General features: G+C 41.3%; 1 protein-coding gene and 1 long non-coding RNA gene across 6 annotated transcripts in view; one reads left to right on the forward strand and one right to left on the reverse strand.

Annotated features, from left to right (window-relative positions):
* LOC132027773 (uncharacterized) overlaps window positions 1-27,093 on the reverse strand; it is a 121,316-nt gene that overhangs the window by 73,201 nt on the left and 21,022 nt on the right. The window lies entirely within an intron of this gene.
* On the forward strand, window positions 9,889-10,341 carry HSPB3 (heat shock protein family B (small) member 3). The gene has a single exon (XM_059416511.1). It carries the CDS (start codon window positions 9,889-9,891, stop codon window positions 10,339-10,341), a length of 453 nt encoding a protein of 150 aa, XP_059272494.1.

Here is a 27,093-nt window from a genome sequence, read left to right on the forward strand (position 1 = left end):
TTGTATGTTATTTCATGAGGATTCTAAAGATTAGCGGAGAAAAAAGATTGAAGTTTTTGATAGACAACAAATAACTTTCCAAGTGTCCAGGCTTACGGATCTAGAGAGGCAGTTAAAAACATTTCTATTTATTGATCACTTAGCACAATGCCTTATAGGGAAAATGCGTTATGGCCAGAATCAAATCCAATCTTCCCAACATCTCTGGAATGAATGTTTTGTTATTATACCCATAGTAAAGATGAAGAAATTGCAATATACTCAGGAGAAGTAACATGCCAAAGGATACACCCTTGTTCCATATTCTTAATCACCATGAATAGTAGATCTGTAAGAGATGAGATGGGTCCAAGTACAGATACTTGTTTCAAGATCAAGGTCCACTGGTGCTCAAAAAAAAATCAATGTCAGGAAAAGAAGCATGAGGTGGGGTGGGTAGCCTATCTGTCTGCTCTCACTGGCTACACTGAAGGTTCCACTAAGTCCAAGGGCGTAGCTGCTTCAGCGATGGTTACTGACCCTCATTCCATGTCAGGTCATGATCCCAGGTGTTGTGTTAACTCAGAAGGCAGACAGTCTGGCAGGATCCTGGCTAGCAGGTGGAGGACATAGAAATTAGGATCTGGACCCACAGAAAGAACAGATGGGCTCTAGAGGAGTACCTTGGCCCCAGCCATGGGTTAAGATTCAGGACAGGATCCAGGCCTGAAGAAGGACTGTAGAAGCTGTCAGGAAGATAGCAACGAGAGGAGAAAATCTTGGCCAATGTTCAGCTTGACAAATTGGGCTAACTCTAAGAGTAGGAAGGGCTATGATTTGGAATCTGGCTAAAGATTCAAGAGGGCAGACAGATACCCAGCTGTGTGGCTATGTCACAGGGTCTAGGGAAGTTGGCTTCACTGTAGCAGTGGGGTGAGGTTGTTGATGTGTCATCTGCCTTCCTTACAGTGGATTCAGGAGCAGGAGCAGGGATGAACCTGAGAGTGGGCGCCTTGGTGAACCCAGCAAGAAGGACTTGGCAAAGGCAGAGTAAACATAGTGGGAGTTCATTCTAGATCTGAAATCCTGCCCCTAACATGCCCATTCCTGAGCAGAGCCATATGAACCTGATTCTAGGATGGCAACATCCTCATTGGAAGACATAGGTGGTCTCTTCAGGCTTGGGGACCTGAAGGGTCAAGAGCACAACTGAATGAGCAGAATCTTTCAAAGCTTTTCTCCTTCACTAGTTCTTGAACACCTGCTCTATGTCCCATGATTCCTAGCATAGTACCTAGCTTAATAATGTGTAAAATTAGACCCAGGAGTTTAGAACTAAGGTTCCAGGTAAACCTCATCCCCAGCAAGTACAGGACAATCATTTTCATCTGAAGATACATGGGCACTCTGTAGGGAGAAGGAAGATAGACTCTTAAAGGAAGACCATCAGAGCATCAGCGGTAAGATGAAGTTGAGGGCATCTGTATAGTTTCCTGTGACTGCTGCAGCAAATTACCACAAACTGCCTAGTTTACCAATAGGTGTTTATCTTCCCCCAGTCCTGGAGGCCAGTAGTCCAATGGCAGAGCTGCCTCCCTCCGGAGGCTCCAGGGGAGAATCCAATCCTTACTTCTTCCAGTGTCTAGTGGCTGCTGGGATTCCTTGACTAGTGACCCCAACACTCTAACCTCCAAGACCAGCATCTGCAATGTCTCTCTGCTCCATTTTCTCTGTGCTCCGCCTTCCTGCATGTGTGTGGGCGCGCGCACACGTGTGTGTGTGTGTGTGTGTGTGTGTGTGTGTGAAATCTCTCTCTGCCTCTCTCTTATAAAGGCACCTGTGGTGGCATTTGGGCCCTAGGGTAATCTCCTCATATCAACACCCTTAACTTAATCACATCTATAACATCTTTACCAAATAAGGGAACATTTACAGATTCCAGGGAGTATGACATGGGCATATTTTGGAGAGTCATTATTCAGCATTCCATTATTATATTATTATAATGTCTAAGTTGAAAGAAATAGCATGGGATGGGGTGGGGGCCAGAGGCGAAGCAGAAGGAGTGTTTGGAGGACAGCAGAGAAGTTAGTCGGAAGATAGGGACCTTGCAGAGCAACATTCTCTTTTTAAAATTTTTGCCTTATTGGTGGAGGTCTTGAACCCCAGACTTAAGAGTTTGGAATATTTGATGGAGGAAATTCTATAAATGTGGAATTAGACAATTCTGTCTAAATTTACATTTATGTAACAGCAATAGTTTTCATATGAGAGAGCCTAAAACCACCCGGGTACTTGATCAAAGGAAGGACCCCGTGATCCAATCAGTGTCTTAGGAAGACTGTTCTCCAGCCTCTCAAACCCTGTTCAAATGTATTTGTGCTTATTACTGCTCCTATCTAGTATAATTCTTAATAGTCATAAGGCTAACATTGCAGAGCTGACTCTACCCTACGGATTGCAGTAAGGTTTAATCAAATCTCCCTTTAAATATCTTGGGGTCCCTGTGGGCAAGGATGCATATTGCAACTTGGCTGTCACTGTACCTCCTTCTAGATGCTGCTACAGTCTGTTGTCATTTCACGAATGTCTCTCTGGGTAGCAGAGGCCCTTGACTCTTGTTTACGCAAAGCATGCGTATAGTCCCTTTCTTAATTCTCCCAAAGCCTAGTAGACTCTAGGCTGTAATGTGGAACAAGACGTAATTTATGTCTTCAGGATGACAGAAGGAAAATTCTTTAAAAGAAATGTTTAGGGATGCCTGGGTGGCTCATTCGGTTGAGTCATGATCCCAGGGTCCTGGGACCAAGCCCCACATTGGGTGACCCGCTCAATGGGGACTCTGCTTCTGTGCTCTCTCACTCATTCTCTCTCTCAAATAAATAAATAAAATTTTAAAATGTTTTATTTATTTTTTAATATTTTTATTAATATATAATGTATTATTAGCTCCAGGGGTACAGGTCTGTGAATCGTCGGGCTTACACACTTCACAGCACTCCCCATAGCACACACCCTCCCCAATGTCCATAACCCCACCACCCTCTCCCCGCCCCCCACCACTGCAACCCTCAGTTTGTTTTGTGAGATTAAAAGTCTCTTATGGTTTGTCTCCCTCCCAATCCCATCTTGTTTCATTTTCTCTTTCCTACCCTCTAACCCCCCCATGTTGCCTCTCAAATTCCTTATATCAGGGAGATCATATGAAAATTATCTTTCTCTGATTGACTTATTTCGCTCAGCATGATACCCTCTAGTTCGATCCACATTATTACAAGCAAATGGCCAGATTTCATTTCTTTTGATGGCTGCATAGTATTCCATTATTCACACACACACACACACACACACACACACCCCTCACATCTTCTCTATATATTCATCTGTTGATGGATATCTAGGCTTTTCCCATAGTTTGGCTATTGTGGACATTGCTGCTATAAACATTCGGGTGCATGTGCCCCTTTGGATCACTACGTTTGTATCTTTAGGGTAAATACCCAGTAGTGCAATTGCTGGGTCATAGGGTAGCTCTATTTTCAACATTTTGAGGAACCTCCATGCTGTTTTCCAGAGTGGTTGCACCAGCTCGCATTCCCACCAACAGTGTAGGAGGGTTCCCCTTTCTCTGCATCCTCGCCAGCATCTGTCATTTCCTGACTTGTTAATTTTACCCATTCTGACTGGGGTGAGGTGGTATTTCATTGTGGTTTTGATTTGTATTTCCCTGATGCTGAGTGGTGTGGAGCACTTTTTCATGTGTCTGTTGGCCATCTGGATGTCTTCTTTGCAGAAATGTCAGTTCATGCCCTCTGCCCATTTCTTGATTGAAAAAAAAATGTTTAAAACAGGATATGGGCCATCCAGTTCTCAGCACTATCAGCTGTGCCCCCCTCAGAAACACTTGCTAACCAGTTCTCTCCTTTCCATCAGACTAACAGTCAATTTTCTTAAAAGCATCTAATTAAAACCAAACAAACCTTTCAGACCTTATGTCAGGCTCTAGGGAATTCTTTCCATCCCCACCCACCTGGCTCCTCAAAATTGTAGTCTGTATGTGATATTCACTCCTCAACCAGCTGCAGTTTAACTTCTGCCCCTGCCTTGCCTCTGATTCTCCCCTTAGTTAAATCAAAGACACCCTTGCTGCTAAATCTATGCTCCATTCTTGTCTACCTTAACCTCATCATGTTTGACTGAAGCTGTGCTGTTTGTCTTGTTGCACTTCTCACTTCCTGCATTACTCAATGTCTTACCACCGGCACAGAAGGGAAACCAGTTTGGACCATTACAATCTCTCTGCAGAAAAGTAATTCACCCCACAAAGATGGCACATGACCTTGCTTAATAACGTAAAACGTTAACTGTTTTCCAGACTGTGGGTTGTGACTGATTTGGGGGTTGTGAAATAAACTTAGTGAGTTGCAAGGCTCACTGTTAAGCTCAGTGGAATTGACTAGAGACCATCAGAGTAGATCACATGTAGTAAAGCTAAGTGTTTCGTGCCTAGAATGTGCATAGGTTTGCACACTCTATGGGGAGGCTAACCAAATTTCTTTTTGTGGGTCTTATCAGAAAAGTAAAAAGTAAAAAAGGCACTGACTTGGGTCTTCATAAAGGTAACTCCAATATTTCAGAATAGAACCTACACTTTAATTTGGAAACATAGAACAAAAATCTTCAGCAAAAATCTTTCACAAAAATCTTGATTTTGAAGAGATAAAAAAATAGTATTAACTTTAAAATAGGATTCTGGTTCATTCCTAGAGCAACTGGTAAAAATTGAGACAGCTTTGACAATGTCCTGTTGTCCCAACAAAAATGACACACGAGGCTCTCCACAAGCTGGCTCCTGCTCACCTCTCAGCCTCATGTCCCCACTTCGTACTTTGTAATCTACACGGCAGCCACACCAAGTCCTCTGCATCCTGCAATCACACAGTTTTGGCTCCAGGCCCTGCAACATGCCATTCCAGGACAGGGAACACTCCAAGTCCCTCGCCTCCTTACCTTCCCTGCCTAAAGCTTCATCTGCCCCACTCTGTGGCCCATCTCATCCCTCAGAGATCACTCCTCCTAGGGAGACTTCTCAGACTCCAAGCCTAATTGTTACTGAAATCCCCAAATAAGCCCCTGTCCATGAGGGTCCAGGAGAGCAAGTCATGAGGCCAACTAGAGCAGTTCTTCCCACCTGTTTTATTATTGCACTGTGCTGCTCACCCCAAGAAGTCTTTTAAAACCTTTTTTACCTAATGCTCCTCCCTGTCCCCTGTGAAATTTTAATACCACAGATACACGACATGTCTGTTTGTGTTGTGAGTGTGTACATGTCTGTTTGTATACTGTGGCCCTTTGGAGGGCCACAAACCATTATCTAATAGTTAAGATTTTATATAATCTTAAATTACATGCATTTTTTTCTCTATAAGGACCAATTTTTGTCCCCTTGTGGGTGATCGTCCCCACTGAGAATTCATAGAATAAAATAAAACTCTGCTAGCCCTCTCAAGGGAGCTAGGAATAAAACAGTTCATGTTCTTTCCTGATGAGAAGCTTAGGTCAAATGCTGAAGGTGCAGGAAGATGAAGTATAGACTTAACAATGAGGCTGACTTCGACCTAACCCAGGTGGAGTTGGCAGTAGGGCAAAAGTTATTCTGCAGCAGGGTGGAGAGTGACCACTGAATCTGGGCTACAGATCCAAGGAGTGGGGCTGGAAGGGGATGAGAGTCACTAGCTTGAAGGTGACAGCAGATCTAGGAAGTCTTGTTCTAAGAAGATGGGACATACTTGACCTTAGGCTGATGGAGTGTGGATACTGAAAGACTGGAGAATACCCAGGAAGGGGTAAGTGGCTGGATGAAAGTCCAGAGGAGGAGGGAGGGGACAAGGGAATCACAGGCCAGGGATAAAAGGGTAGAGGAAGCTTCTTTTCCTCTGCAATGTCTGGGTGTGAATGTACAAGGACTCAGGGAAGTCAGTTCATTGGGAGAGTGAGATCAGGCCACAAGGGAAGGCCAAAGGAGTGGAAGACATCTATAGCATCCCCTTTGGAGAAACTGCAGAAGCTGATTGAAGTACACGGAAGGATGGCCAAACGGCATCAAGGAAATAAGAAGTACAAAATCTATAGCAGTGTGACGTCTTTTTCCCTATCACTTTCCAGGTGCTGTCTTGGGCGCAGGGACGCAACAGCGAGGCCCAAGTTTCTGACCTCAGACTGCCATTGTCTGCCTTGCCCAACTGGAGTGTAAAGTCATGAGTAAGATGGCTTTCCATACTGGTCATGGTGAAGAAGAGAAAACAGAGTACTATAATGGAGTGACAGGTGGGCGACTTCGCTGGATGGTCAGGAAAGGCCTGCCTGAAGAGATGACATTTGATCTGAAGCCTGGATGGTACAAAAAGGGCAACCTTGAGACATTCTGAGAGTGGAACTTTCAAAACAAGAGGGTCTCTAGTACAACGGGAACAAGGAAGAAATATGCTTGTCTTCAAGGGCAGACAGTGTGGCTGGATCATAGGATCAAGAAAAGAGGTGGGGAAGAGGCCAGCAGGGACTGAGTACTGTTGACCTTTGACCGTGGCAGCTTAGGGGTACCCACACCCTACATGGTCAAACATCCAAGTATAACTTTTGACTCTCCTAAAACTTAACTACGAATAGCCCTCTATTGACTGGAAGTTTTACCCATAACATGAACAGCTGATGAACACACATTTTACATGTTATATGTATTATATTGTATTCTTATAATAAGGTAAACTAGAGAGAAAAGAAAAGAAAATGTTATTAGGAAAATCACAAGGAAGAGAAAATGCATTTGAAGTATTATACTGGGTTTATGGGGAAAACAAAAACATAAACAACCCAGGGAGGAAGGACAGTAGGGCAAGAAGTGGGGCAGAAAGACCAGTTTGGAAGCCTGGTAGATTCTCCAAAGGGAGAAAGGGTCGAGGTAGTTGATGAGATGCAGGGCAGTTCCGGGGTGGGCAGGATCAAAGGGCAGTTTTGGGAAAACGAGAGACGTCTTGCGTGTTGCATCAGAAATGCTGATGCTCGATTCTAACCGCAGCAAGTCATACACACAATCCCACGTGGAAACACCTCTCACACCTGGTCCTCCTTGCCTATTTTCAAGGTTCCTGGAGGCGATAAACTGCAAGATTACTAGATACGTTTTTCTCTGCCCACCCGAATAATATCTTTGCAGGTTTTTAAAAAGTTTTATTTATTTATTTTTTCAAAGATTTTATTTATTTATTTGACAGAGAGAGATCACAAGTAGGTAGAGAGGCAGGCAGAGAGAGAGAGAGAGAGGGAAGCAGGCTCCCTGCTGAGCAGAGAGCCCGATGTGGGACTCGATCCCAGGACCTTGAGATCATGACCTGAGCCGAAGGCAGCGGCTCAATCCACTGAGGCACCCAGGCACCCCCTAAGTTTATTTTTTAGAGCAGTTTTAGTTTTTAGGTTTTCAGTTTAAGTTCTTTAAATAGGCTTTCTTTTCTTTTTTAATTAAAAAAAATTAAAAAGATTTTATTTATTTATTTGACAGAGAGAGAGCACAAGTAGGCAGAGAGACAGGCAAAGAAAGAGAGAGAGAGAGAGGAGGAAGCAGGCTCCCTGATGAGCAGAGAGCCTGATGTGGGACTTGAACCCAGGACCCTGAGATCAAGCAGAGGCTTATTCCACTGAGCCACCCATGCACCCTAGGCTTCATTTCTTATAGCAATTTTTAGAGCATGGTCAGAGGAGGGAGGGATGAACAGGTAGAGCACAGAAGATTATGGTGGTGAAGCTACTCTGTATGATACTACAATAGTGAGTACATGCCCTTATACATTTTTCCAAATCCACACAATGCACACCACCAAACCCTAATGGACACTGTGGGTCATCATGTCAATGCAGAGTCATTAATTGCAACAAATGTAACACTTTGGTGGGGGTACCGGCAATGGGGGATGCTATGCCTATATGGGGTGGGGGTTATATGAAAAACCTCTGTACCTGCTCAATTTTGCCTTGGCTGTTTCAAGTATTTTAAAGCCAAATCCTTAATATCTTACCTATTTCCTGCCACAGGCAGTGTGCTCTATTCTTGACTTACCCCTCAGAATAGCACTGATGAAAACAGCTCTCAATATTTTATGAGTCAGAGGACATTAAAATATCTAAAAGAGTACATGTTCCAGTGCCTGAGTGGCTCATTTGGTTGAGTGTCTGTCTGTCTTCAGCTCAGGTCATGATCCAGGGGTCCCGGGAGGGAGCACCACAGGCTCCCTGTTCAGCAGCAAGTCTCCCCCTTCTGCCCCTCCCCCTGCTTGTTCGTTTTTCTCTCTCTCTCTCTCAAATAAATAAAAAAGTCTTTAAGAAAAAAAAAAGAGTACATGTTCCTCTCTAGGGCCACCAACTTGTAAAGTGCAGGTCAAAAAAGCTGAGTGTAAACAGCATTATTAAAGCATGTTCTTTAAGTACATACCAAGATGTCTGTAGAGGTTTTTAGAGTAATAAAAAGGACCCAAGGGATGTCGTTCCCTTCTGTTTTCTGACACTTACTTTTTTAGACATTTTTCTATCATTCTAAGAAAATGGATATATGATTTTAAAGAAAGGTATTCCTGACCCCACCCATTCTAGAAAATACAAATCTCCGTGGAGTGGAAGTTTTTTACATTTTAAAACTTCTTGTGCATTTGTACTTTACACACGCTGTAGGAATAAAAAGCACAAACATGCTTTACAGTAAAAAGTCAGTGTCCCTCCAGCCCCTGCCTCCCAAGTACTGATATCATCACAGGAGGCAGCCGGTGTTCCGTGGTGTTCAGCCACATATCTTCCAGAGAGGTTCTATTTATATAAGCAAATACCTACTTACTAAAAAAGCATAAATAGTAGCATATTATATGCTGTTCTGGACTTTTCTTTTTATTAAGCATGTTTTGGAAATCCTTCTCCAACAATGGACAGAGTTGCCTCATTTGTTTTTTAATGTAAGTTGAATATAAAGGGTATGATAATTAAGAAACTGCATGTCATTTATTTGCCTTTTAATAGCAGAGCTACTAGATTAATCCTTAGTTTTCTGCGCTTTACTATCAAATAGTTCAATGCTTTAACATTTTACTCTCCCCTGTGCCTTTATTTCCATTGCTAAGTTCCCCACTCTATGCCCCTGCCCACTCCCATCTGAGGTTTGACACCATTATCTAACTTAGTCATGTGATCTCATTTTTGATAAATCAGTTATAATAAGCCCAGAAGACTTGGCTCAGATGTCCCTTAGGGACACATGATGAAAAGATGAAAGAAAATAAAATGCATAGAACAGAGGGGTGAGAGTTGGTCACATGTCGGAGATTTGAGTATCTGTGTGTGTGTGTCTTAACTCCTAGTCAATTATAGCTACATTCATCCCTCCCAGCTTTGCACTTGGGGACAAGGATGAATGCAATCTTAGCTCATATTATAAGATGAGTGCACATCTTTGGACTTTTCTAAGAAGCCACAGTCCCTTAGATCACTATAGCTCAAGGACAGACACACACTCAGAGATTTTTTTTTTTAAATGCTGTTTCTGATTCTGAGTCTTTTTTTTCTCTTGAGACAAGCAAAGCAGACACACTTGCCAAGGATAACTGAGAATGTAAGGACTATCCTTGCCTGGGCAGCTTGAGCGGGCTGTGTGCTAAATGTAACTTCGAACCATGCCCTATAAATAGCTGTTCATTGTCAGCGTGTGTGAAAAGACAAGAGTGGGTGTGTGGTGGTATGATTCAGGCCTAATGAAGTAGTCACGTCTGCGGAGGGTTACAACTGGTAACCTAGTCAGTAGGCAACTGGAAGGGCTCGCCTCTGACCGAACACAGACTGAAGGGAAGCTGTTCAATACCGGTTTTGCCTCCAACCATGGCAAAAATCATCCTGAGGCACCTCATTGAGACGCCAGTGCGCTACCAGGAGGAGTTTGAAGCTCGAGGCTTGGAAGACTGCAGGCTGGACCATGCTTTGTATGCATTGCCGGGGCCAACTACTGTGGACCTGAGAAAAGCCAGGGAGGCCCAGCTTCCTCCGGTGGACTCAGAGGCCAAGATGCCGGCCCAAGAAGGCAAATCCCGCTTCCAGATCCTGCTGGACGTGGTCCAGTTCCTCCCTGAAGATATCATCATTCAGACCTTCGAAGGCTGGCTGCTGATCAAGGCTCAGCATGGAACCAGAATGGATGAGCATGGTTTTATCTCAAGAAGTTTCACCCGACAGTATAAACTGCCAGATGGCATCGAAACCAAAGATTTGTCGGCCGTCCTCTGTCACGATGGAATTCTGGTGGTGGAAGTAAAGGAGCCAGCTGGAACTCAGTGAAATCTTATCAATTCCTGTTCATACAGCAGGAGGAACATTATAGTTCAGCCAACGGTACCAAGGGGTTGTTTGTATTAACCATATTTGAAATGATTTTTATAAAATTGAAAATAGAAACATAGTTCCTGGTATGTTGAGGTTGTGTTTGTTATTCTTACTCAGAGAGGAAAATTGTTAAATGTTTCTATAGATCAAAGGGATGCTAATCTAACACCTGAAACACTGACAGTTTAGGAGACAATGTGGATTCTAGTGAAGATTCAGAATTATTTCTTCATTACTCCAAAAAATGTCCCAGAAACTGCATTTGTAATACTTGATGGCAAAAGAGCCATATAAATTTCTTATCCATTTTATGAAAACTTTTTATATTGCTAAAAAAAAGTTGTGATTCCCTTCACTTGACAAGCTTTTCTTTCTTTTTCTTTTTTTTGACAAGCTTTTCAATGAATTTTAATTGAAGTGGAATCTGTAAATATAGAGTCTGAAAGTTGAAATACAGCACTTAGGAATTGGGCCTGAAATGTATTTATGATTCATTACAGCTGTTACTGCCTTAAATGTAATGCTGGAATTTTCAGATGTAAATTTTATTTAAAAAAAAAAAGTTCTAAATATGTACCTCATTTTTAAAAAGTCAAACTGAGTGCTGGATTGATGTATTTTTAACAACAGCATATGTTCTGTGGATATTTATGCAATGTTACAAACTTATATGTTGACTCATATTCTTATAATTTTGTATTAAGTTTAGGAAACCACTTTAGAAAGTATAATTACTGAATTCAAAGAGTTTTACTCTACAATCTTTGATGCTACTTAGAATTTTAGATTTTAGAAGACGGCAAAATATACTGCATCTGCTGTCTCTGCATAATCCTTAGCTTTAAATAGCCTGGCAGGTAGTAGAGTTTCCCAGGCCAGAGCTTGCACAGGGGCTGAGAAGTGCTGAGACACTGATGGAGGTTAAGGATTTGCTTTAGGAATATTGCCATCAACAGCTGGTCTGTGACATTCCAAAGATTTGCTATCTCATTCTGTACATGCTAAAAATTTCTCAGGAGGAAATGGCCACTTTTACCCTGTACCCCATGTGTGCGGCCAGCAAGCCTATGCACAGTGCTGGAAATAGAAGGGACTGGGTGTGCAAAGAGCCAGGATGGATGCAGGCCACTGACGACACCCCTGTCCTCCTCCACAGCGCTTTGTTGTTTGAGTGACAATGTAAGAGACACGAAGGAAGAGAAAAAGACACCAAACAGTTCTAAAAAGTGTTTTGAAAGCAAACACAATTGGAGAGATGTTTACAATATAATTAAATTGCAAAGATTTTGAAACTGAATGTTAATGCTTATTCACTGAGGTTTGTGCAGCATAAGAAATTTTGTTCGACAAAGTAAATATCACAGACCAGCTTTGCTACATTACAAAGATGATCATAATTAATGGGACTCCATCTAATACAATTAGACCTGGGATGCCATTTGTCCCACTTTAGATTATTCTTTCTCAATGATTGGCAGGTTGGTAGGGAAACAAAGTAGTGCTTTGAGAGTAAACCAATCAATAAAAACATCCCTCTCATTTGGCCTTATCCCTACTCTAGAGAAGATCCTACTTCTGGGAAAATTCAGGAAATAAAATTATTATTATTATTTTTAAAGATTTTATTTATCTATTTGAGAGAGAGAGAACGAGAGAGTGCCGCACGCATGAAGTGGGTGGGGAGGCAGAGGGACAGCAGACTCCCCATTGAGCCAGGAGCCTGACGTGGGGCTGATCCCAGGACCCCGAGATCATGACCAGAGCAGAAGGGAGATGCTCAACTGCACAGGCTCAACTGACTAAGCCAACCAGGTGCCCCAAGAAGTAAAATTCTTACCATGAGGAGCAACCAATAGAAACGTCTCCTTTAAGAAGGAACACTAAAATAACCACCTCATCCAATTAGCATTATTTTTTCTCAAGGTATATTTAAAAGTATTACATAACCATTTTGATTTGGAAAATATATAAAACGCTATAACAAATTTTTAAAAATTCTCTTATTACTATGAGGTTGCTACTTCAAATCTCTAGTTCCATCTTCCCCTATGCATAAATACATATATCACTTTTCACAAAGTTAGGATTATATTTGCATGGAGTTTGATGCCCCAATCATTCGGGTTACTGTCTGTTGCCAGCCTCACGTGGTGCCAACCCAAACCCATCCCTCGTCCTTGCCAGTCCCATTCTGAGCCCAAGCAGGCTGACCCCCACGAGCTGCCATCACTCTAGTTTCCAGCAGCGGGCCTCAGACAATGGAAGTGCTGACCGGAGGCCAGAGACTGGAGAGAGGATTCGTGGGCAGGAGAGGACAAAGTTCAGGGCATTTCCTTCTGTCAACCTGCTGGGATGAGGTACTGGCAGGCCTGTGTCTCTCCTTGACTACACCTCTGGAGAAGTGACTATTTCTCCAGGCCTCCTGCTTGGACTGGGCTTGGGTATCCTAATGCTGTTTCTTCCTTTTGCCCCATCAGCAGTTGGCACGATTGTGTTTTCTGCCCTTTCTTGTCCCTGGTCTTCATCATCCTCTATCGATTCCTCTTACTTGGTCTGCTTTCCCCTCAATGGTCCCTTCCTTAGATCCCCTTTCAGGTGATGGAATTCTGTTTTCCTCCAGAACTCTGACTGCTTATCTTCTTAAGTGTGTGTGTGTGTGTGTGTGTGTGTGTGTGTATGTGTGTATGTGTATGTGTTTAAACTGCATCTCTTGCTTTTATACCAAACAGAAGTTGATTTGTAATGGCTATGCACTATTCCAACCCATATAAAACATATTATAATTTAACCATTCCTTTTCAGTACTGGTCCTAATAGGAAACAGCAATGTCAAAATTAGAATAATTCAAATTTGAATAATTTATTTGTAAAGAGATCGATTTCACAGGAGTGGGCAGGGTGAAGAAGAGCTGTAGGGGACAGTGTATAACCTGAGCGTAGCAGTGTGCAGCTGTTCTGTTCCCTGGGTCCAAAGAGATGAGAGGAGGAAGAGGGTCTCAGGAATCAAGATTGTCAGATGGAGGAGACCACCAGCTGTGACTTTCTTTTGATGATACAAACAGCCCCAGATCACCTCTCCCTGGTGTCAGGAAAATAAATATTTATCCTTCTAATCTCCTACCAGGATGCCCCACTGGTGGGACGTAAGTGGTAGCTGGAGGGCGTGGACACCCTGTTGATTTGGTTCCACAGCCTCCCAGAGCAGGGCGCAGGGTGGAAAGAAAGTGGAGAGTGACTCCTGTGGACTGAGGGGAAAATATCCAGCACTTCTGTGAAGTGAGTACTGTTGTTACAGCTCTTTTGGACAAACTTAAAATACAGCCTGAAACATGGATTGAAGTGCTGACACTTTATTTGGGAAGTGCAAGCGCAGAACAGTAAAAGTGAGGAAATAGGGGGAAAGAGGCGAGAAAAAAACGGGAAGCGAAGTGAGGTGATGTGTTACTATGCTGACCACCACGGGACGATGAGCTATGAAGAGACTCAAGCAGGCTCTTGGCAAGGATGTTGGCTTAGCACCTGGAACTTCTCCAGAAGATCTTTGGGAAGAAATAAAATCTTAAAGCAATCCACAGGGAAGAAAAAAAAAAGAGGGAACTTGCTTGCATGGTCCCTACTATTTCCTGTTTCCCCTTAGTCAAGGTTTAGCTCACAGGGAACAGACTCTCCTGCACTTCTGGGGTGTATCACCCAAACACTTCATGGCTGCTCAGAAAACCAGATGTCATACCCCACGGTGTGATGTTTCATCCAGGCTGACAGCAAAAGGAGACATGCTGACAGCATGGTTAGGGGTCATGCTGACATGGTTAGGAGACATGCTGACAGCATGGTTAGGGGTCACTCAGAGTGAGAAACACAGGCTCAGGGTTTCAACGTGGCTTCCAGCCACCTTAGGAGACTTGGCAGCGGCTCTGGTGGCAGCAGCCTGGGCTGCAAGGCAGGGGAGACCCTCAGGAAGAAGAAGGCAGATGGAAAGGCACACGGGGTTTGTATCCACCACAACCCCAAATCCAGAGCTGAGGGAGGGGGGAGCCAGGCAAATCACACAGTCCTGCAGCATCAACTGCATATGTATTCCAGACTGCCTTCAAATTTTATGGATTCTAATATCATCTTATATTTTTATCTAATTTTTTATTGGCTTAAGTGCAAAGTCAGTTCTCTTAAACTTCTCCAGGATTTTTCTTTTCCTGTAGATTGTGGATCAAAGATTTCTTTTTGTTTTTGTTTAAGTATTTTATTTACTCATTTGTCAGAGAGAGAGAGAGAGAGCGAGCACAAGCAAAGAGAGCAGCAGGCAGAGGGAGAAGCCGACTCTCGGCTGAGCAGGGAGTCTGATGTGGGACTCGATCCCTGGACCCTGGGATCATGACCTGAGCTGAAGGCTGACGTTTAACCGGTTGAGGTTTAACGTTTAACCACCCAGGCGTCCCTGTTTTTGTTTTAAGTTGCCTAATTTTTATCCTGGAAGCCCAGAAGTCATTATGATGTGGGAAACAAAGGCAGAAGAAAAATTATTAAATTTCCTTACTACTTATAGCCCATTGACAAGTCCTTGAAACAGGCAGAGTGACATTCCTCTAGGAACTTAGCTGCCTCAATGTTAATACTTTGCTAAGGGCAAAAGGCAATCTTAGCCTGACCCTCCAGAATCCCAAAGTCTACTTTGACATATAAAAATTCTTTTGGAAACTTCCTTTATCTCTACTCCCCAAGATACACATCAGCAATCATTCCCCAAGCATATGACCCACCGATATACATCTGAAGGGCTTCATGACTAAGGTTTTATTAGACAGTAATAAATGACCTTTTCCCCAAAATAGCTAGCCCCCTCAAGGTCCTGGAAACCTTGCTTCCAAAATTCCCTTGAGATTTATATTATTCCCTAACCCCCTCCCAGCTTGAAAGTATGTAATGGGCCACTCCTCACAACTCTAGTATTAGCTCTTTCTGCCTACGGGTACTGTCCCCGTGCTTTAATAAAATCACCTTTCTGCAACAAAGGTGCCTCAAGTATTATTACTTAGCCATCAGCTTCAAACTTGAATGTCTTTCCAGTTGAAGACTTTAGTTCCACTGACCTCCTTCAGTCCAAACCGCACTGGGACCCTGAATGTGGTCTTGCCTTACTTCTCACCCACTTGTGATTGTCTGAAAATTGCTGTCAGTGGTCCTTAGCACATATTAAAAAAGAGATTTTAAAAAACACAAATGGCATACAACCTCAGGGGGAAAAAAAACACCTCATATCATTTCCTCAAGCTTAACAAATCTCTTTTTCACTAGCCACCACTGCTCTTCAGAGATTCTCAAATAATTAGTTGGAAAGAATAAAAATGTTGGTTTGGTATGCTAATTAAAACTTACATATTATATTTTAAAAATAACTCTCTGTCTTAACAATTGAGTTGATTAGATGTCCTCCTCAAGATATGAGACAGTATTTTTATCTGAAAAGTAAATGATTCTAAGTAAATGTTTTCTTCTACATTTCCTCAGCATTGTTTAACACACAAGAGCATGCATGTATATATGTAATATAAAATACTGTATCTTAATGTCTTAATCTACTTCAGGGACAAATAAAATGAAAATTTATCGTAGTACAATAAAATGGGCTATATGATCCCATTCTTTGTAATTTGTTGAGATTTTATTCATGACCTGTTATATAGTTATTTTTAAAAAATATTCCATGTATATGTGAAAATAATTTACATGTACACTTTCTTTTGCAGTATATGTATATATATGCATATATATAATTAATTTTGTTATTTTGTCAGTTCAAATATTCTTCTGTTTTTTTGTTTATGGCTACTAAAAATATTCAAATTGGCATTTAAAAACCTTTCAGTATTGGGGTACCCGGGTGGCTCAGTGGGTTAAAGTCTCTGTCTTTGGCTTAGGTCACGATCCCAGGGTCCTGGGATCAAGCCCTGCATCGGGCTTTCTGCTCAGAAGGGAGCCTGCTTCCCCCTTTCTCTATGCCTGCCTCTCTGCCTACTTGCGATCTCTGTCTGTCAAATAAATAAATAAAATCTTAAAAACAAAACAAAACAAATTTCAGTATGAAAGGACAATTGAAAATTAAAAAAAAAATTCTCTTCCATATTTTTCCTTTTAGATTTCCAGGTTATGTTGTTATGTGATTATATATTTATAATTTATTTCAGTTGAATTATGTCTTATATTATATTATTATGTATTATTATGTAGACTCTATCTCCATGTAATGCTTCTTGCATTGTTATTTTGTCCGATAATATCAGTTTTTTGTTTTATGCTTTGACACATTTTTTTCTTATATATTCAGTATAGCTTTGTCTTAAGTTTGTTTCTTAGAAGCAGTTGCATGTAGCTTGATTTAAAAAATACAGTCTGATAATCTGACTTTTAATAGATAAATTTAACCCCATTACTTATTGCATGAAATATTTGGATGTGTTTCTTACTATGTGTCTTTATTTATCATGGTTTCCCTTTGCTTTTTTCCCTTTTCTGTCTTTGGATGATCAAGTTTTCTAAGCTTGCCTCCTTGTTTTTTTCTCTTGATCCTTAATGTGTTAAAATTTAAACATTGTTAGAAAATGTGTAGGTTAATATACATGTTTGAAGGAAACTAATAAAAGAATAAAAATGTGGACACTTAAAATTCTTTAACATTTCTATTCTTTTGAGCATTTGGAGAATGTTTGTGTCTTTACTACCCATTGAATCCTCCTCCCCATCTTGCTGCCATTGTTAATTTTAGTTTTACCTTTAATTATTGATTGCTAAAATCTCACAACTAAAATTTTTTTTTATGCATTTGTGTGCTCCTCTTTTTTCTTATTTTCCACAGTTTTCCTTCTGGGTTTCTGTCTCTTCCTAAGGCACCTTATTATTTTTGTAAGGGTCTGTAAGTGGAAAATTCTCAGTTTTTACACTGCTTCATTCTTGGATAATATTTAGGAGAGTATAAAATTGTGGATGAATGATTATTTCACCTCAGCCCTGCTCTCTGGTTTCCGGTTGGATTCATCCAATGGTAGGCACCGGCAGGAGAGCAGCTTATAGAATGAAAAAGGTATGGGGGTAGTTTTCTCTGACTCGTGCTGCTTTGGTTCCAGGTGCTGGCAGGGGCTGCTCTGACACACAGTGGTGGTGAGGCATACCCTCCCCCAGGCTCTCCCGCACTGGGAAAGTAGTTCTATTTCCCCTTTCCTATTCCTTCAGGCTCAGCGAGGTAATGGCTTCCCACTGTTCCTGGTCTCTGGGTGCCTACAATTTGCATCAATTTTAATGTGTAGGGTATTTTTTCTAGTACCACCACGCAACACTGACACCAACTGAGTGTCCTACAATTCAACTCAATTCTAACACCCTCTACCCAGAGAGAACATCAGATCCCAAAGGTCAAGGGTTCAGTCCTACAAGACTGCCCTCCTCCCACTTCAGAAACCCAGGTTGTCACCTTTACTTCTGACCAATGGGCTACAGGTTGGAGGTTACAAAGATCCCCTCTGTGGGTTCAGTTCATTGGCTAGAGGGGCTCATAGAACTTGGAGAAACTATTCTATGTAGTTGATGAGCAGTTTATTATGAAAGGATATAACTCAGAAGAGCCAAATGGAAGAGATGCATAGGGCAAGATATGGGGAAAGGGTGTGGGGCTTCCATGACCTCTCCAGGTGCACCACTCTCCCCAAGACTCCAGGTGTTCACCAACCCAGACACTCTCTGAACCACATCCTTTTTGGTTTTTATGAGGCTTCATTACATAGGCATGCTTCATTAAATCACTGGGCATGGGTGACTGAACTCAATCTCCAGCCGCTCTCCCCTCTTTAAAGGTTCCTGGGTGGGACTGAAAGTTCCAAACCTCTAATCAGACGGTTGGCTCTCCTGGCAACAAGCCCCCATCCTTAGGTTACTTAGGGGCTTTCCAAAGTCACATTAACATAACAAAGGCACCTCTGAAGCAGCTGACATTTTGAAAACTCCAAGGGTCTTTGGAGATCTGTGCCAGAAACTGGGATGAGGATCAAATATGTATTTCTTATCAGAAATCATAATAATCATAATACCATAATGCCTCAGCACTTTTGTTGTTTCCTCAGCTCTGCCCACATCTCTGTACATCATTTTATTTATACTTTATTATACATTTTTAAAAATCTTTAAAAAATCCAAGCTAAGCATGCCTTTTGTTTCCCTCTGGGACTCTGAATGATGTATCCACAAATGTATTCTTCTTTTGGCATGAGAAAGACCCCTTTTAAACAAACAAAGAAGAAGACAACAACAACAACAAAAAAACCCAGGAAAACAAAAGGAAACTTTCATGAATTAAAAAAAATTTGCAACTTTTTGGATTTTGTCTAGTTTGTGTTTGAGACCAAAAAGCATGATTTTCTGTGTTGTTGAGTATGGAAAAAACAAAACAAAACTAAACTAAACTAATGGGTGCTGGTCTGTAGCATAAATTTAGCACAATCTTTCTGTTGGTAGTTTTAAGTCTCTTGATGTAATTTTTGATGTGGAAGAGCAAGAATTAAAGAATCTACTCTGAGACAATAAAAACTTTGCACAAAAATTTGTGCATTCTTTAATCTGAAGTATTGAAAATATAAGACATTTGTTAAGCAAACTAAAGTCTATCCGTATTATAAAATCTTATACTACCAGTAAATACCATCTTCTAGAAAATATTAAATGGAGTGGAAAAATGCTTAGTAAAATTAAGGAGGGAAGGCAAGTTACAAAAGTTGTACAGATTTCCCACTTTTAATTTCAGTGGGCATATTTCTGTGTAAACATGCATTGTTTAGGACATGATTTTAATGGCAGTGTTGCACTCCATAATGTGGATATGCCATAATTTATTATATGCAGAGAAGGGAGAATGAAAGGGTAATCAAAAATATCAGAAGTGACTATATAATTGGAATTTTAGAGTCTTTATATTTCACTGAGGAAATACAGAAGACAAATTATTTCATAATTAGGAAAGAAATAGGATAAAAATTCTATAAATGTAACGTTTAGTAAACGATCATCATAGTGTCTGGAAATAAAGTCCTAGCTGCACCTACATAGGATCTTATGATACTGGCAGAAAGCAAGTGTTTTACTCATTTGATGAACATATACCATCTCTAGTTATTCCAAAGAAATCAGAACCTTCAGGATCAACAGTCTCAAGACGTTATGATTCTATACAATGCAATAAGCACAAATGACTTTCCAAAAATCTAAATTTCAGTGCAGTGCAAATTATTTTTCAATTTGAACTGTAGTTGCAGCCCAGAAGTTCACGTAAGCTCAGAGAGTTTATTAGTGAGGAAAACCAAATGAGCTAGCTGTCTTGGCTGAATGGCAGGCCTGAAAGCATATCACCTTTCTTCCCCTCCCCGGTGGACTTGACTAGATGACACAGCCACCATCACTTTCCTCTGTGAAATGCTACCCTGGGGTTGCTGTGCTCCTCAAAGCAGCTGTCAGGCACATACCATTCTCCTGAAACACTGCCCTTCCAGAGGGTGGAATTTCCCCGTGCTCTTGTTTTGTCTCCCCAAACCCAGTTTTCCAAGCAACATTCATAGTGTTAGAGAACTCGATGTGGCTTTAATTCTCTGCTGCTGTTGAACGTGATACAATTAATTTCTTGTGAAACTGATTTTTAATTTGCCAGGAAATTCTAAATAGGCTATTTTGTTGCTAAGTCCATAAATAAACTTTATCCCCTGGACAAGGAAGAAATAACTGAACCTCTAAGGGTTGTAGTTTCCTTGCAAAACACAGAGTAATTAGCAAAGTAGACTTTGAGAGACTTTGCTACAAATGGAGCAAAACAGTGGTTTGAGTAGCAACTCTGCAACTTTCTAGTCTGGTGATTAGGGTCAGTTTGCATAACACCCTTATACCTCAGTTTCCCCATTTGTAAAATGGGGATAATTATAGTCTCTATCACATAGGGTTGTTTTGAAGAGCAAGTGAGATGAAAATGTAGGTGACCAACACCTGGTTTGCCCAGGGCAGAGGAGTCCTTCAGATAAAGAACTCTGAATGTTAAGATTGGGACGTTCCGAGCAGACGGGGATGGTTGGTCACCCTATAAAATGTCAGGTACTTACACAATGCCTTGTATCAGTAAATAAGAGCCATTATTTTATGTATTACAAGTGTCTTTGAGAATATTCCCATGGACACGTTTTCTACATACATTAATTAAACACATCCTGACATTACCTTTTATAAAGAAACTAAAACGTACAATTAAAAAAATAAAAAGCTTCATCAGTGAATCAATATCACTTTCCAATTCTAAGGTCTACTTGGTTATTTCTAAAATTCTACAAGTATTTTTTTTCCTCACTGAAGCCAAGTCTTAGAAAACTTCACATTGCTCTGTGAATTAGTATGCAAGAGCCTATGTTGTTCAAAAAGGGCACCTATAGCAAGATAAAAAGCTTTGTCACGATAAGAAAGGAATTGTAGAATAATCTTTTTAGTATAATGAATAAAAAGTTATTTAAGGCACACAAGCTTTTGGACACAATATTCCCATCTGGAACATTTCTAGTAAGATGGTAGACTGAGCATATTTCCTTCTCTCTCTTACTTGTCAATCCCATCTATTGACATAGATTTCTTTTGTCCTTATTCACTGGCATTGCAGAGACCCAGGTCAGGGCTCCTCAGTGACCTCTGACAGTACCCAAATTCTGGTTGACTAAAAGCCACTGGGGTCACATCGATAATGAAGGAAAAGGGATCCAGAGCCTAGTCCCTTATTTTCTAAATTTGTCTGTTTTTAAGAATCACCTGGGACTTTTATTTAAATATTTAGATTTCCACGTTCCTCTGATACAGATTCTGAATCAGGTGGAGGCTGGGGGAAAACTTGAATCTGTAATTGGTTGTTGTCCCCTGACATGTTTATGATGGGGCAAATTTGGAAATGGTTCTCAACCTATGCTTGGTGCCTCTCAGCCTTTAGTGCTCTGGAACCAGGATGCTGACCACCCCACAGTGCTTGAGCCAAAACAGCACATGAAAATAAGACACTGAAAACAGGACAGCACTGTGTAGAATTTTAAATGGAACTCTATCATTTAGACACTTCATTAATGTTTGTTAACTTAACAAAATTATAGATATCCCAAGGAGCTAGACTAAATATAGGCTGACCTGGTAATTTTCCAGCAGATGATAACACCCTCTTTGAGGGACAAGGGAGAACTACTTTCATGCAAATAATTATTTTAAACTGCTCTATTCCTGCTATTATTTTCTTCAAACGTTATTCCAGTGCTATGTTTTAAATATAACTCCAGGGAAAGAGGTACATTGCTCCTTCCAGGACAGACGTTCTAAAAGAAAAGAAATAACTATGTATAGAAAGATAAGTTTTTAATATGTTGTATTCTTCATTCCTTCCTCACTGCTCACCAGCGTGGCATACACCATGCTTGTCCTAGTTCTATCTCTATTCTCTCGGTGGTGGTTCCCAGATATTTTAAAGTAGGTGCTCAGTAAGCAGTTTTTAAATGAGCAAAGGGTGGTATTGCCATAGATCATGGTGGATGAAACTAAGGAGTTTGAGCTTTACCAGAAGGCAGTGCAGACCCAATCCCCACAGGGGAGTTTTAACCAGGGCCATGACAAGATCTGCTTTGTGTTTTTGCAAGATAACTCTGGCTGTAGTGTCAAGGATGGATGAGAGGAGGACACTGTGGAGCTGAGAAGATCACTGAGGTCCGTAGTAGTAGTTGAGGTGGGATAATGCACAGGCTAATCACCTTGTAATTTTCCATGGCCAAACCCAGACCGTTTAAATCATCTCTTAAGATGGAATCCAGGTATCAGAAGTTTCTAAATTGTCTTGGTGCTTCCAATGAGAAACCAAGGTTCAGAATGACTAGCAGAAGTTGAGATAGTTGCCGAATCAGAAAAGGGGGCACAGATACAAGGGCTGTTAGATGTAGAACAACATAATTAGCGAACAGGGCAGAAGAAATGAAGATAGGGAAGGAACTGAATTACTTACAGGTTCGGCTTGGAATCATGGAAATTGGGAGGTAGGGTGACCAAACTTTCTGTTTTGCCAAGGAGTATCATAGTTTTATACCGAATCGGGTCCCTCATCCCAGGAAAGTTGATCACACTCCAGAGAGGCATCACCACCCAGATGGGCAGTGAAGGATCAGAGTGCGGTTGGGGAAAGATGGTTAATGTTAAACATGGGTGACAGCTGCTGAGTATTGGTGACTAACACCAACCTAAAGCTCAGAACTGGAGATCATAGGGGCTAAAAACCCCACATTCCAAATTCCTAGGATGGTGGCTGTTGGGGCCTCCATCCTTCAACAGGGCCTGCTAAGAGAAACCAGGAAGCAGAACCAGCACCATCACTTCACCACTTCACTAACAGAAGATGAGGTTGAGAGGAAGAAGGCTGTTGCCTTTTGTAGAAGTACACTACTCATGTAGAACTATTTATCCCCCCAAGAAGGGTAGGGGTGGGGCTGGGTTGCCTCTCTTCCTCAGTGTCAACGTAGGGAGTTATCAAGAGGACTGCCCACAGGTTTGTGGGTCTGCTAGTCCCTATCGGGACAGTTATGAGGTGCTAAGCTCTCTGTCCAGCCCCAGTGCCAGGGTAGAGGAAAAGTACGTTGGAAGAGATGGCACAGAGGGAGACTACCGGGTGCAGCAAGGGCAAGACTACGCCTACTTAAAGTCTGAGAGATTTGGAAGATGGAGCCTACATAAACCTGAAGACCTAGGAGTTTGGCTGTGGTGAATAGATCACATTTAGAACTTTGGTTTTATCTGGGAAAGCACAGCACTGGGTGAAGAGGAATAGGACAGAGGAATACATATCAGAGGAATAGGATACCAGGCTGGAGCTGGGCCTGAAATTCAGAATGAAGCTGTCTCATAAGGACCCCCTAGCATCTTGAATTGCTGCTTGGGAACAAATTACTTGTCAGATGACATTGTAGGTCTCCATCTGTCCACCCTGATCACAAGGACAATGCACTGTGTCCCACTAGGGTAGTTCTCCTTTCTTTATCCTTCCTCCCCAGCCATCACCAGCAACATATGTGATGGAAAGACACGGATAGGTGTGGGTGAACCAGGCCACACTACCACATCCCCATGCTGTTGCAGGGGTTGGGACTGGAGGTGGGAGAGAAGAGAGCCATTAACTGGATATTAAAACAGAGGTTTGAAATAGAATCACTGAATCGTAATGATAGGAAGTCAGTGTTTTAGTGACTGTCAATAACTATTCTAATAACTGTGACTGAAAGGTTATAACATTGGGCTAAAACATTAAGGGAGTCCACTTTCTATGGAAAAGGGTATTATTTTTTAAGATTTTATTATTTATTTGACAGAGAGAGAGAGATCACAAGTAGACAGAGAGGCAGGCAGAGAGAGAGGGGGAAGCAGGCTCCTGCTGAGCAGAGAGCCTGATGTGGGGCTCGATCCCAGGACCCTGAGATCATGACCTGAGCCAAGGGCAGAGGCTTAACCCACTGAACAACCTAGGTGCCCCGGAAAAGGGTGTTTTGACACAGAACTTATTGCCATGTCATGAGCAACTTTATGGAGCAGCCCAGTTGTGAGACACTGAAGCCTCCTGCCAACAACAAAGTAGATCCTCCAGGGCCTCAGATAACCATGGCTCCAGGGACAGCTTGCCCGCAACATCATGGGAAATTCTGACACACATACTGACACTTTGAGTCACCTGATCTGCTGTGACTTGGATCTTGCTTCTGTCAAGCACAACTGCTGTTGCCATGAATAAGGAAGAATACATTACAGGCCCCAGAGAGAGGCCTGAGACCTTGGAAAGCCAGGAAACAAAACAGACTATATTTGGGTCTGTCTCCTGCACATGCCTGGGTCGACTTCCTCCACCAATATACTGTGATAGATCTGCTCTACACACAGGCTGTGCTCCTAGAGACATGTAAATATCCTCACATGCTGTAGCTGTCTTTTGGAAGCTTTCAGTTAATGGAATTAACTAGCTTATTTATCATTGGAATAAGGAGTAATTTAAAAAACAAATCTTTGGGGCACTTGGGTGGCTTAGTTGGTTAAGTGTCCGACTCTTGATTTCTGCCCAGGTCATGATCTCAGGTTGGTTTTGTTTTGTTTTTGTTTTTAAGATTTTATTTATTTATTTGACAGAGAGAGAGATCAACAAGTAGGCACAGAGAGGCAGGCAGAGAGAGAGGGGGAAGCAGGCTCCCTGCTGAGCAGAGAGCCTGATGTGAGGCCCAATCCCAAGACCCTGACATCATGACCCAAGCTGAAGACAGAGACCTAACCCACTGAGCCACCCAGGCGCCCCTGATCTCAGGGTTTTGAGATGGAGATGAAGCCCCACATATGGCTCCAGCACTGAATGAGGAGTCTGTTGGAGATTCTCTCCCTTTGCCCCTCCTGCTCGTACTGGCTCTCTCTCTCATATAAATAAATAAATGTTAAAAAAACCCACAACAACCCATAAAAACAAAAAATAAATCTACATTAGTAGGCTCATTTGGGGAAGACAGCTGCTCCAAGATTCCAGAGCAAAAGGGGAATTAAAAATCTGATACTGGTCTAAGACATTTCTAGATTGAAAGTTCCCTGATGTCTAACTCATGAGTTAGAAATGAGTGTTTGGAATATGTGTGAAATATATAAAGTTTCCAAATTTCCTTGTATTATTTTTTTCCAGATTTTCTTTTCTTTTCTTTTCTTTCTTTTTTTTTAGCTCTATGACTTTACATTTCACAGACTGAATATAGAAATGTCTTGGTGGGCTATGGTTATAGAATAAACATGTCTTAGTCCTGAATCTCACTTTTGGATATTATGTGCTCTTTATTCCTTCCTTGGAGATGAAGATTTAAGTGGTTTCATCTTGGGGATGTGTTTCATACAGATGAATCTAGATGCCCTTTATATATATATAATTGGTGCAATTGGGACCAAAATTTAATTTTCCACTTCCTCATATGAAAATAATATAAGCAGCTTATTAAACAGCACCGAGACCAGGAAATGTATGGGCATTATAATGAATAAACCTAAGCTCATTATGATTTTAGTGAACGTGTTTAGATTCAGGCCAGTACGGGACTGATATTTACTAACTCTGATGGCATAAAGTGCATGCCCAATCAATTTCAACAGTCATTATTTAGTATATGGGATAAATTTAATGCACATCACTGCCAAATACAGTTACGTATGTGGAAAAATGAATTACAGCACAATTTCATGCCAGAAATAACACTATCAAGGTCCATCAATGTTCCATGTAAAAATGGCCCCTTTCCCAGGCATATACACTTATATCATGATCCCCCAAAAAAGAGTAGTTGCTGACAGTCACCCAGCAGTTTCACCAAGGCATAAACACAGTTCCTTTATGAAACAAACTGCCTTGTTATACCTGGCCCCTTAAATTATCACACTACATTTAAGCCAACAGGGTGGGGGCAAATTAGATTAAGTGGAATTTAAAGCAAAGCTATCTAGATGGCTGTTTTGTTGGACTCTATTTAGCTATAAATGACATCTGGAGTTGTTGCTGGTATTTATCTTAAATTCCTTGTAACCTCCCATCATCAAACTCAACCGCCAGATGCTCTATTAGGAAGAATAAACTCCCCTGGGTCTCCTCTCGTGTCAGAAAATCAGTGAGTGCCATTATGGAAATTTTCTTTTTTTATTCAATCCTGGTGTGGATTCCTAGCTTGAATTAAGTACTGTTGTACAATTGTGTGACTGCGGGGGGCAGGGTAGTATATGACTTTCCTGAGCTTCAATTCCCTCACCTGTGAAATGAAGGTAATGCTGTGTCCAGTAGTCGGCACTGAATCAACACTGGTCACCATCAGATGAAGTGTTTCAGCAGGTTTGCTTTGAAATTCATTTCTACTTTCCATGACTTCAGGATAATAAACCTGCAACACATTGTTCATTCTATTCCTTTCATGCCTCCTCTCTCCCTGATCAACATGGGAAACAAAGCAGAACTCTAAGGCATACAAGACTAGATAGTGTCCTCTAGTGGTAGATAGGCAAAACACAGGAAGGACAGTTATTTTTGACTTTTTAGGATTCAGACTGAAATCCATCACAGAAATAAAATGTAAAGCTATAAGATGAAACATAATTAATAGCTGGACAGGGCCTTAACTTTCACATCTTTCTGTACAACAATAAAGAAAAACTTCCTTGTCTATTATAATACAAATTGTATTCTAATTATTTGAGCAACAAAATTATTGAGACAGAAACAATTATCTTTTTCAATTGAGTGTGAGAACTTTTGATTCATTTTTGTGCTCATGATTAGATATTACACAAAGAAATTATTCAAGTCGTTCAGTGGGATGTATTAACAGAGTTCTTTCCAAATTCATATAGTAGTACATAATTTATTTCACAGGATTTCTGATAATTTAGAAAAAAGCGAATGTGCTATAGAGGCTTCTCCAGTGATTCTAAGTATTAGATGTTAGTCAATGAACTTCTCTTAACTTGACATGATCAGCGCTGTTCCTATCCAGCTTTGGTCTCTCACAATCTCCATTTCTACCAACACTGTTGCTCTTGAAATTCAATCAGGGCAGTATCAGATGGTGACTAAAAGCACGGATTCTGGGGCACCTGGGTGGCTCAGTCAGTTAAGCATCTGCC

This window comes from Mustela nigripes, chromosome 12, assembly GCF_022355385.1.
Source record: "Mustela nigripes isolate SB6536 chromosome 12, MUSNIG.SB6536, whole genome shotgun sequence".
NCBI lineage: Eukaryota > Metazoa > Chordata > Mammalia > Carnivora > Mustelidae > Mustela > Mustela nigripes.

Bases quoted from the DNA above. Each gene is read 5' to 3' on its own strand.
- HSPB3 (XM_059416511.1), top strand. From the start codon at position 9,889: ATGGCAAAAATCATCCTGAGGCACCTCATTGAGACGCCAGTGCGCTAC.